Raw genomic sequence first — 12,680 nt, 5'->3', positions numbered from 1 at the left:
TCATTTATTCTTCTTTCAACAAATAATGATTAAAGGCTTACCATGCACAGAAACAATTCTCATTTCTGAGAAGCTGTTGGTCTCAAGACAGTGTTCCTTCTTTCATGGTATTTACTAACAGGGAAGCTGTTTATAAACAAGTAAACAATAAATAAATAATTTCAGATACTGATAATTGTCATGGATTGAATAAAACAGGGTTACGTGATGGAGAATGAGTGCGGTGGTTCTTTTGGCAGGGACATCAGGAAAGACTTCTTTGAAGAGGTAACATAAGAGCTAAAATCAAAATTTTAAGAGAATCAGCCATATAAAATTTCTGTTCTTGGTGGAGGAGTGAGAGGAGCAGAGAGAATAGAAAGGACAGAAACCTTGAAGAGGGAATGGAAGTTGGCAAGAAGTTAGAAGATTTGAAGAACCATCTTATTTAGAAGGCTGAAAACAGATTTGACACAAAAGAGGCTGGAGATCCTCTGTAGGTTTTTGAATAAGGGAATGAAGTAGGACTTGGGAGAGATGAGCCTAGTTGCTCTCAGTACAAATTTGGTGTCCAGTATTTCTGGTGCTGACCCATCAGACACAGAGCTCTAGGCTTTGCTCAATCAGTCCAAAGTAGCAAAGTAGAGTTTCTGCCACTCAGAGATCTTGGGGATTTTATTTTCCTCATTGCCTTCCATGCCTAGTGGTCAATGTCTTGCTGCCCTTAAGGAGGGTGTCAGTGTGTGACTTCTTTTGACTCTTCATTTTATCTCTGCTCCCCAAGGTCCTTGTCCTACTGGTGGAACCGAATCCAGTCCCTCCTCTACTGTGGGGAAAGCACCTTTCCTGGCACTTTCCTGGAACAGAGCCACAGCTGCACCTGCCCCTATGACCAATCTTCCTGCCAGGGCCCCATCCCATGTGCCTTGGGCGAAGGGCCCGCGTGTGCCCACTGTGCTCCAGACAATAGCACACGCTGTGGGAGCTGCAACCCGGGCTATGTGCTGGCCCAGGGGCTGTGCCGGCCAGAGGTGGCCGAGTCCCTGGAAAACTTTCTTGGGCTGGAGACAGACTTGCAGGACCTGGAGCTAAAGTACCTGCTGCAGAAGCAGGATAGCCGCATTGAGGTACACTCCATCTTCATCAGCAATGACATGCGGCTGGGCAGCTGGTTTGACCCTTCCTGGAGGAAGCGCATGCTGCTCACCCTGAAAAGCAACAAGTACAAGCCTGGGCTGGTGCACGTGATGTTGGCCTTGTCTTTGCAGATCTGTCTCACCAAGAACAGCACCCTGGAGCCTGTCATGGCTATCTACGTCAACCCTTTTGGGGGCAGCCACTCTGAGAGCTGGTTCATGCCTGTGAATGAGGGCAGCTTTCCTGACTGGGAAAGGACTAACGTGGATGCAGCTGCCCAGTGCCAAAACTGGACTATCACCTTGGGGAATAGGTGGAAGACTTTCTTTGAGACAGTTCATGTTTACCTACGGAGCCGAATCAAGTCCCTGGATGACAGCTCCAATGAGACAATCTACTATGAGCCCCTGGAGATGACTGATCCCTCTAAGAATTTGGGTTACATGAAAATTAACACCTTGCAGGTCTTTGGCTACAGCCTGCCCTTTGACCCAGATGCTATCCGGGACTTAATTCTCCAGTTGGACTACCCATATACTCAAGGTTCCCAGGACTCTGCACTCTTGCAGCTCATTGAGCTCAGGGACCGGGTGAACCAGCTTTCTCCACCTGGCAAAGTCCGACTTGACCTTTTCTCCTGCTTGCTCCGGCATCGGCTTAAGCTGGCCAACAATGAGGTGGGCAGGATCCAGTCCTCCCTGAGGGCTTTCAATTCTAAGCTGCCAAACCCTGTGGAATATGAGACCGGCAAACTCTGTAGCTAATGGGTGGCCCACTTCAGCACTGGGCAAGGAGGGGATCCACGAATCTGGGGTACAAAGATAATCTAAGCCCTCACCTTAGTGCCAACAGGGTGCGCTCCCACGAGACTTTCAGCATCCAGTAGATGGGACCTCGAGGCTCGAGCTGAAGCAGGCGAGAGAGAAACAGCTACTGCGTGCGTGCGCGCACACATACACACACACACACACACACACTGGCACAGGGAGGCTACAACTAAGCAGCCTCAGATCTGTAAAGTTGATTGGTGCTTTGTAAAATGAATGCAATTGAAAGAAAGGAGCCAAGGAAGAGATTAAGAAAAAGAACCAGCCGAACCATGAAACAAACAAAAATCCTAAAAGTGATTCTTGTCATTCAAGAAAGCAAGAGGGGACAACAATGGGAGGGGTCGGAGCTCTTCCTTCCCCTCTGTGGAGTCACTTTTGTATTCTTTTTAACCAGATTTCTTAAAATGTTGTTGTTTTGTGAATCCTGACATTGGTTCTTACTTTTGTATGCTGCCTCCTCTGTGCCCTCCCAGACGCTGACTGGGAAACACAAGAAGTACAACCAACAGGAACCAGCGCCAAGGGCAGGCAGCGGCCTCCTTGCTCCCCTCCCTTACTCCTCCCTCTCTGCTGCCTCCTCCCCTCACCAAGTTTCAGGGCCCTGAATTGTTCCCAGTTCCCCTTGTGGTCCCTTCAGAGCTCCTTTCCAACAGCATCTCTCTGTCGAAGAAAGAAGCTCTGTCAAGTTAGAGAGAGACAATGTGTAGGAAATGTTCTTTTTTTAAAAAAATAACAAAAACAAAACAAAATTATTTATTTTGTGATTGTTTTCCTTGTCAATCTGCTCCAACCACCTGAACATCTAAGTAAACATTTACCTGGTTTAATATATTTTTGGAAAAGGCCTTTTTTAGGGGGAAAAATGAGAGAAAAAAGAAAAAAAGAGAGAGTATAGTCCCCTGGGTTACCTGGATTTTTCTTTTTAATTGCTATTTGCATGACACAAGAGTGTCCATGAAGCGGGGATAGTACTGTGTGGGAAGCTGGTTGATTGACAGATACACAAGTTACACAAGTGAATGAGTGCCTGTGTTGACTGGGCTGTGAGGGGTGTATGAGAGAGAGAGGTTAAATGAGAAGCGAGGTAGTACTATCCCAGAGAGTTATCTCACTACACTCCCATCACCTTTTTTTTCTCCCTGGGTGTGAGGGCTAACATGGGTCCTAAAACCAGGATTTCCCACATGGGGAGAGTAATTAAAAAGGTCTTGCTCGTAAGAGGAACTGCAGTCTTTGCACTGGGCAAAGTCCTGCTAAAGGGGCTCCTCTTTGTCGACACCGCTGCAGACACTAGGAGAATTTCCCATACGCTGCATCTTATGGTCTGGGATCACCCTTTGAGAAAATTGGGAAAGATGGAAATGTAGCATCGGCTCCCTCCATTCTGTCTGATTACCACATTCCCAACCCAAATAGCAGCTTTGATGTATACAACACAGAACAATGCATCCTTTTCTCCTAGTGCCTCCCTCCAGGTGGTATGAGAATCACTTCATAGCATCTGTTTTGGAGAATCACTTCTTTGTCTATGCTTCACATTCCAACCACAATGCATAGGCATGACGACCCCCATTTTATTCAGGAGAGAGTCACCACATAAATATGAAATATTTCATTTCCTACCTGTGGTATATCTCAGTTGGCATAAAGTGAAATGGAAGACAATGAGACAATGATTATGTCTCTCTGCCCAGGGGCCTTCTATGTTTATTATTGCATGCAGAAGAATTTGACATTATATTTAATCATTGCATGGTCTTTCAACGTATAAGAAACTGAAATCCTTGGTAGATAAGCAGCCTGGGGCATTTCTTTCTTCACCACTTTCCTGAAGGCTTCCAGGGTAGAAATACAGAGTGATAGGATGATCTGGGGTGAGCATGGTTATTGGCTGTCTATTTCTAGTTAAAGTCACTGCTTGCTTTGGGAAGTTTGTACAGAGCTCCTCACCCATGGGAGATGGAATAGGCAGATGACATCATCAGCAGGAGTGTTGAGATGTACCCGATGAGGATGCTTTTGGTGGGAAGGGGTTGACAAGTGGTGGGAAGGCTTTGATACCTTCCAGTGATGGGGTTTGAGTGGTAGATACCGGAGTCTGATTTTAGCACTCTGAAAGTGTATGTCTACAGGCAGTAGGAGTGGATGGACAGGGACTCTTACTCATTAATTAAAGGTGCACCTTTAGCAAACTGTCAACTGCCAGGCACAGCAATACTCAGAGTGGGGAGGACAGCCATTGAGAATGTACAGTGCACAAAGTAGTGTGGAGCCTCAGTAGCACAAGCATGACTGCCCCAGTGGGAACAGAGTCATCACATGAGGGCTCACATCCCACCTAGGCCAGTCCCACAGTTGTGGTGAGGGATGGGAAACCTCAGCCTTCTGTCTTTGTATCAGCAACCAGACTGGGAGAAAATCGCACCTATGGAATTATTAGTAAGGATGCTGTGTCTCTTTATTTCAGAGATATGAGATCTCTTGTCTTGGGAGGGTTTCAGGAAGATGATGGCGTGATGTATTTGGTTCTAGGGAATATATGCATCCATTTACTAAGCTTTCCATATCTTGCCTATCTGGAGGTTTAAACTATGAAGCTTAGTGTATCAACTCCGTCTAAAAGTACTACTACACATTGGTAAATATTTAGTGGTGCCTTTGATTCCAGATGCGAGTATCATATTGATAGACGGCCTAACCAATATGAATTACATAGGTAGAAATGTCTATATTTGACCTAGTCATCTGTTACCTGTGATAGATGTTTGATTCGTCTGTTCTGGGACAGTGATAGGGTGCTTGGTGTAGAAGAACTTGTGTCAAAGGAGCAGGCCAAAGACTTTGCTTCTAGAACACAGGTGGAAGAAGAGGGGGTGTAAGGGATGGGTAGCATCCTTTAAGAGGCTTTCAAAGGCTTGAAACCATGAGTTTAGCACAGAGTTTTTCAGAAAGCTTGGCTAAGAAATGCCGTAATAAGAAAAGGCTGTCCTCAGTTGAAACTGTCACCTTTAAAGTCCATAATAATCAAAATATGTGAACCAGCTATTCACAGACACAGTTGCAAATAAAGAATTGTCATTAATTAGTACTGGATTGTCAATGTTGGTGAACTCATTGTGGAATTAAGAGCAAAATCACAATATAGTTCCAACCGTGCATTGGATAATAACAATTAGGAATTCAAGTTTTAATTGTAACCCCAAAGAACGATACATCACATGCTAATCTGCCCTAATGCTTGAGACTAATACCTCTAATACTAAATAATATATTTAATACCTGCTAATAAAATATTGCTATGCTCTGCAAGCACACTCATGCATCAACAGCCAAAAACATAAATGAATATCACTTCCAATACTGGGTATTACAATAGTTTAGTTCCAGTTCTTCTGTGTTTTTTTTCTTTATCAAAATATAAAAATAGTGGTCATGATAGGCAGAGCTGCCTTGTAAGTAGACAGAATATGTTGCCGACATGATGTCCTGTCCCAAAATACCACTTGAAAGTCTGCAATTTCATCAGATGGGTCGATTCTCTTGCATTTCAGAAGTCTCTCTCTCTCTTTTTTTTTTTTTTTTTTGCCATTATATTCTGCATGAAAACTAAAATGCCCTGAAAAAGAAATCAGTCTTAGAAGTTAACCCAATGGCAAGATAGAAAATTAGATTTTTGGAGTTGGAAGATTTTTAGAGGTCATCCGGTCCAATCTCATTTCTGACATGAGGAAAAAGAGGTTAAAAAATTGAGAAGTTGGCTGGGCGCAGTAGCTAATGCCTGTAATCCCAGCACTTTGGGAGGCCAAGGCAGATGGATCACAAGGTCAGGAGTTCGAGACCGGCCTGGCCAGCATGGTGAAACCCCATCTCTACTAAAAACACAAAAAATAGCCGGGCATGGTGGCATACGCCTGTAGTCCCAGCTACTTGGGAGGCTGAGGCAGGAGAATTGCTTGAATCCAGCAGGAGGAGGTTGCAGTGAGCCAAGATCGCACCACTGCACTCCAACCTGGGCAACGACAGAGTGAGACTGTCTCAAAAAAAAAAAAAGAAAGAAAAAAAAGAAAAAAACTGAGAAATTTGCCAGGCCTGGTGACTCACGCTTGTAATCTCAGCACTTTGAGAGGCCAAGGCAGGTGGATCACTTGTGATCAGGAGTTCGAGACCAGCCTGGCCAACCTGGTGAAACCCTGTCTCTCTACTAAAAATACAAAAACTAGCTGGGCGTGATGGTGTGTGCCTGTAATCCCAGGTACCAGGGAGGCTGAGGCAGGAGAATCGCTGGAACATGGGAGGCGGAGGCTGCAGTGAGCCAAGATTGCATGCACTATTACACTCCAGCCTAGGCGACAGAGCAAAACTCCATGTCAAAAAAAAAAAATTGAGAAGTTAAAGAACTTTCTCATGGTTGTGTCTAGTATCAGAGCTAGGAATAGAATTCTCATCTGGTTCCTTCGCTACCTCCCTTTGCCAGTAAGTGACATTTGGGTCCTAGAGATGACAGGGACCCTGGCCAGGCCTTAGGAGTGTGGGGATGGAGGAGAGAAGGCAATTTTCCACAAAGGAGAAGAAGGCTTCTATGAGATGGAAGTGTCTTCACACTTTTCCCTGTAATTGATTTTAGCAAAAATAATCAGCTACTGTGACAAGTGAAAGAAAAGGACTGAAGTTTCACCCCTTAGAAGCTTGAAGCACAGAGTAGGCATTTTTCCATCTAGGCTGGAAATAGAGTGATTAACTTGCTGGTTTCCTGATGACCACCATCTCAGCTCCATGCTTTTTAATTGCAACATCCTGCCTCCAATTTGTTGCTATTTTCTATAAACCACCAATTGGAGAGTTTGAATGTCATTAAAAATTTGATAATTTCTGAAAACATCTTCCATGTGAAGTCTAGAGGTGACTGGGTCCCACCAGCATCCAAAGGTCTCGCACTGTATAGTTCCTGTGGTCTGAATCTAGGGTCATGGCCAAGGAGAGTAATGAAGTGATACTCTGCTGTATACTAAGAGTCCTGGCTCCTACCGACAGCAAACCACAAAGAGCAAGGGCCAAGGGAGTCATTTTACCCAAGAAACAAAACTGTGGTTTGCACTCCTGGCATGCTTTCCTTCTCTCTAGAACATGCACTACGCATGTTAAGGAGGAAGGATAGGTTGGGAAATTTAGGTAGTCTGATGGCATTAGACACACAGATTTCTTCTGGTTTCTCATTCTGGTACTGCTACCAGCCAGCTCTGTCATCGTGAGGAAGTCTCTCCACTTCTCTGACCCCCAGTTTGCTCCCCTATGGAAGAGGAAGTTGGATTTCCCATGCAGGTACTAATTGTATTTCTGTTATCATTTCATGATGTTACAAGCAGTGTGGCACAGGCACAGGAGACTGTGTAAGACGTAAAGTCAGATCTGGATTTGCATGTTGGATCCATACTTACCATTTAAGTGACCTTTATTCTTCATTTGTCTCATATGTCACTCAACTGCTACATCCTCACCTCCCTAAAATTTTTCATTCCCTTCTCTTTCTGAACATTTACCTCCTTGCATATGTTTGCTCCATACTCCCCAACATCCAGAATGTGTCCCTTCAATTCCCTAAAATTCAATCTTCCTTCCTTCCTTCCTTCCTTCCTTCCTTCACTAAGTGATAGGCACTAGGCTAGGTGCAGGATATTCAAAACTCTACACAACATGTTTCCAGACCATAAACAATTGTGCAATATGATGTGGGGTGGGGAGCAGGCAGTGGGATGTATGAACAATTCAGAGTGGAGCATTCTTAGTAGGGATGTACAAAGTACTGATGGAACATAGAAAGAGAGCATGTGACTCCCTGGAAGAGACTCTAATGGCATTTGTTGTGAGGCTTCTAATAAAGCTGGAGCAATGTCCCAAGTGTCCAGATGTTTTACATCTCAGTAGAGGGAAAGATTTAAAATATAACATGTGCATCCCTTCTCAGAGAGTATAAAAGAGCAATAAGAGCAGCAGAGCCCCATTGAAGCCACACACTATGTGTTTGGTGCCCTAATTTCTGACTCCTGAGCATCAAGTTAGCACTTGTTACTCAGTTCAAGGAATACTTGTGGGACTTCCATGGGAGCTCTGTTTGGTAGATGAGATGCCTCCACTCCTTAAGGTGCAATGTGTGTAACCAGTGCTTCCCTGACTTTAATTAACCTGCAGATTCTGACTCACTAAGTCTGTAGTGGGCCCCAGATTCTGCATTTATAACAAGCCCCCAGGTGATGCTGATGCTGCTGGTCCATGGACCACACTTTGAGGAGCAAGCTCCCGGAGAGTATGCCTATTATATTCCTGCAGTACTCAGGGCTCGAAAGTAAGAGCTTCCTGGGAAGGACAGAGGCTAAGAAACCAAAGGGTCAATTGCTGGCTCTGAGGTAGTGACTTCACTTATGAAAATCTTGGTGCTTTACTGGCCTTTATTTTCTTAACCAATTAGAAGCCAAGTGTCTGACCTATACAAATGGAGTGAGAATAGGAAGCTCAGAGAAAAGAAAGGAAACTTAACTAAGTCAAAATTCTGAGGGCTCTGAGCTAGCTGGCTTATCAATGTGTGTTTACAGATAAGCAGCCCCATGGACCAGCTGAATCATGCTGGCTGAATAAAGGTCTTTTCCCCAAAGCATATCAAAGCAAATCTGTTCAGAAGTAGAACAGCGAGTATCTGTCATTCTACAAAAACATACATCAGACAAGGTGATTAAATCCACACCAACAACGTACAAGCACCCAGAACTCCCAGACTTTAGACTACTTAGGTGCCAGGTGCCCCCTAGGCACCCCATGTAAAAACTGAAATGAATTATTTTTGTTTTCAGTTCTATCCTTCTCTCTTCCAACCTGTGTGATTACCACCCTTGCATCATTAATAAAAACAACTGCCAGAATTTTTGTAGGGTTATTCTTCCAAAGATTTCAGGACTTGGAAGAATGAATCAATCCAAATTACTTATTAAGCATTTTCAGCTAGGAGGGTGTGGGAAACAAAGCAAACATGGGCTTAGTATGTACATTTTCTTAATTCTAAAGGTTTGCAGATGACTTAGAAAATGAAACTTGTGGGGAAGTGCCATAGCTAAGTAAAAGAAGGAACGGGATTTAGTGTGCTTTTTGGAGTCAGGCTGCCTTGACTCAACCCCGTCACTGCCAGTTACAAGATGTGAAGGGCTGGGCATGTCATTTAATTTATTTCAGCCTCAGTTTGCACATCTGTGAAAGAACAGCAATGAGTATGTATCTCATAGGATATTGTGATGGTCAAATAAGATAAAACATATAAAGAGCAGGGGCAGGCTTAGAGCACATGCTCAATAAGCATAGGGTTTTTCATTCTGTTAGATAGTTTCTATGTTTGAAGAAGAGGCAAGGGAAGGGAAAGGGAAGGAAGGAGAGGGGAGGGGCGGGAAGAAAAGGAAACATCCATGTTATCTACCTGCAGAAGCAAACTTCCTGGAAACAAAGAGGAATTTATCATCTGGGCCGTTATATAAGAGTCATCGGGTAATGTAATGAAAAGGCTCTTCAATTACAGTTTTGTGGAAGACACAGATAAGCCACTGAAATAGATATTTTTTATGTAGACCCTCTATAAAAGCAGAGAATATAATATTACAGCATAACTCATTGCTGAAATGAGTTAGGCTGTGCCCTGCTGGGTCACGTGGCCTAGGAACATTGTTTTGATGATACAGCTTATTACAGTGATAGAGCTTAGAGTGTCTAAGAAAATGGCTAGTTAACATGCCCATTAGACTGCCTCTTTCAAATAGCACATCTTAAGAGCACTTACGGCAAGTACCGGATTGCAGTCAATCCCTGGTTGAATTCTTTGATGAGGAACCAGGGTGCAGTACTGCCATAAGGCTTTTAGATACAGACAGAAGGGAAGCAGCATTTATATTCCTGTTATAATAGAAGTATAAGAAGTGCATAGGCTGAAAGGTGAAGGATAATGTTCCAAGCCATGGGAGCACCTATGTCTAGGCACAAATTCCTAGACACAATGATAAGTCAGCCTGATGTTCACATTCCATACCCAGCCTCCTGGGCCAATGCTTTTCATTTCATTCCTCTTTTATAAATAACAGCTTTATGGATATATAATTCATACACCAAAAATTTCACCCCTTTAAGGTGTACAATTCAGTAATTTTTATTCAAAATGTTGTGCATAGATTGCCACTATCCAATTCCAGAACATTTATATCACCCAAGAAAGAAATCTTATACCCAGTAGCAGTCATTCCCCATTCTTCACCAGCCCCCAACTCCTGGCAGTCTCTATTTCCTGTCTCTGTGGATTTGCCTATTTCAAACATTTCATATAAATGGAATCATATACTATGTGGCCTTCTGTGTCTGCTGTCTTTCTCTTAGCATAATGTTTTCAAGGTTCATCTAGGCTGCAGCAGGCATCAGTATATCATTCCTTTTTATAACTGAATAATATTCCATTGAATGAACATAGCACATTTTTGTTTATTTATTCATCAGATTATGGTTATTTGTATTGTTTACACATTTTGGCTATTTTCAATAACGCTGCTATAAACATTTGTGTTTTCAGTTGTTTTGGGTATATGCCTAACATGGAATTACTGGGCACCGTGGAACTCTATAATATTTTAAGGAATCGTCAGTCCATTTTCCAAAGCAGCTGCACCATTTTACACTCCCATTAGCACATTCTTTTCAACATATGTCATTATCTGTCTTGATTATTGCCATCGTAGTGGGTGGGAAATGGTATCTCATTGTCATTTTCATTTACATTTCCCTAACAACTAGTGATATTGAGCATCATTTCATATGCTTATTGGTCATTTGTATACCTTCTTTGGAAAAAATGTCTATTTAAATATTTTTTTCATCTTTTTAAATGGGCTACTTTTCTTTTTACTGTTCAGTTCTAGGAGTTCTTTCTTTATATATTCTGCATACAAGAACTTTATCAGATATATGGTTTATAAATATTTTCTCCCATTGAGTGAATGGTTCTTTTACTTTCTTGATAGTGCCCTTTGGACCATAAGTTTTAAGTTTTGATGAAGATCAATTTTTCTACCTTTTTGTTGCTGTTTATACTTTTGGTGTCATATCTTAGGAAGCACTGCCAAATCGAAGGTCACAAAGATTTATGTCTATGTTTTATTTTGAGAGTTTCATAGTTGTATCTCTTAGTTTAAGGCCTTTGATCCATTTTGTTTTAATTATTGTATATGGTATAAGATTGGGGTCCAACTTTATTATTTTGCACGTGGATGTCCAGTTGTCTCAGCACCATTTGTTGAAAAGCCTTCTTCCCTTGTGGAATTTTCTTGGCACATGTATCAAAATCGATTGACCATAAATGTATGGCTTGATTTCCAGCCCCTCAATTCTATTTTATTGATCTATGTGTCTATTTTTATACCACTACAAAAAAGGCATTGTCTTTATTGTTGTATCTTTGTAGTACATTTTGAAATCAGGAAACGTATATCCTTTAACTTTGTTTTTCCTTGTCATGATTTTTTGGCTATTCTGGGTCCCTTGCATTTTCATATAAATTTTAAGTTTAGTTAATCAAATTCTGCTAAACAAAGACAGCTGGGATTTAATAGCAATTGTGTAGAATCTGTGAATCAATCTGGGGACTGTTTTTATCTTAACAATATTAAGTTTTCTGATCTGTGAACACAGAATGTCTTTTCATTGATTGAAGTCTTTAATTTCTCTTGATAATGATTTATAGTTTTCAGTATACAACTCTTATACTTCTTTTGTTATATTTCTTCCTAAGTATTTTATTCTTTTTGATGATACTGTAAATGAAATTGTTTCCCTAATTTAATGTTTGGATTGTTCATTGTTTAGAACTACAATTAATTTTTGTATTTTGATCTTATATCCTGCAACCTTGTTAAACTTATTAACTCTCATTCATTAGGGCTTTTTTGTATGTGAATTCCTTAGAGTTTTCAATATGCAAGATCATATCATCCCCTATTATAGATAATTTTGCTATGCCCTTCATATGTAATGCCCCTTCTTTGGCAAGTGTATTCTGGCTCTTGCTTTCAGAGCAGGGGGAGGACAAATTCTTTCTTATATTCTTACTAGAAGTATCTGAGATAATTGTTTTACTGTAGAGTCAAACTGGCTTACAAAAAATATTACTCTCAGCACTATCTGTTGGTACATAAAGGCAATCAAAAGCTAATATGGTAAAAGGATGAGAACAATTAATAATCCAGGGTATTTATTCAAAGATCTTAACCCATCTCCAACATTCTTAGCTATCCCCAAGGACCACTGTACACCAGCACTAAATGAATCAGGCTTAGTAAATGGGAATCCCATTCATAGCCTCCATCCTTGCCATTTAGCTATGTAGTTCACGCACCCATTTTACCAGTACCAGAGTTGCCAATAAAAGGGATTGGCTTTCATCAGCTGACCAAGTCATTACATCTAGTTGTTTAATACCTTTTCTGTAATAGATGTTCTCTGGTGGGCACTACTATGCAATTCAAAAACCTTCATACTTGCTGTCCACTTCTATAGATCTATCCACGTGTCTCTTTCCCAGACCTCCTTGTCTCTAATCGTCTAATCTTTCTTTTTCCATGTTCTTGACCAAAAAACCAAGCCATTCATCATTGCCCATCAGTTCATGTATCTATCTTTCTGCCTTTGGCCACTGTTCTTTCAACACAAAGTTGATGACCA

General features: G+C 41.8%; 1 protein-coding gene across 2 annotated transcripts in view; it reads left to right on the top strand.

The window, feature by feature from the left end:
* BRINP2 (BMP/retinoic acid inducible neural specific 2) overlaps positions 1-2,698 on the top strand; it is a 111,458-nt gene extending 108,760 nt beyond the window's left edge. For both annotated transcript variants that reach the window (XM_001153570.7, XM_009438846.5), the window contains one exon: positions 764-2,698. In XM_001153570.7, the coding sequence (XP_001153570.1) occupies positions 764-1,880 (1,117 nt within the window). In that variant the 3' untranslated portion in view covers positions 1,881-2,698. The remainder of the gene's footprint in view (positions 1-763) is intronic.
* Positions 2,699-12,680: the final 9,982 nt, after the last annotated feature.

The sequence above is a fragment of the Pan troglodytes genome, chromosome 1 (genome assembly GCF_028858775.2).
Source record: "Pan troglodytes isolate AG18354 chromosome 1, NHGRI_mPanTro3-v2.0_pri, whole genome shotgun sequence".
In the NCBI taxonomy this organism is placed as follows: Eukaryota; Metazoa; Chordata; class Mammalia; order Primates; family Hominidae; genus Pan; species Pan troglodytes.
The sequence above is the reverse complement of the archived record's forward strand: the minus strand, read 5'-3'. Positions and strand labels throughout refer to the sequence as shown.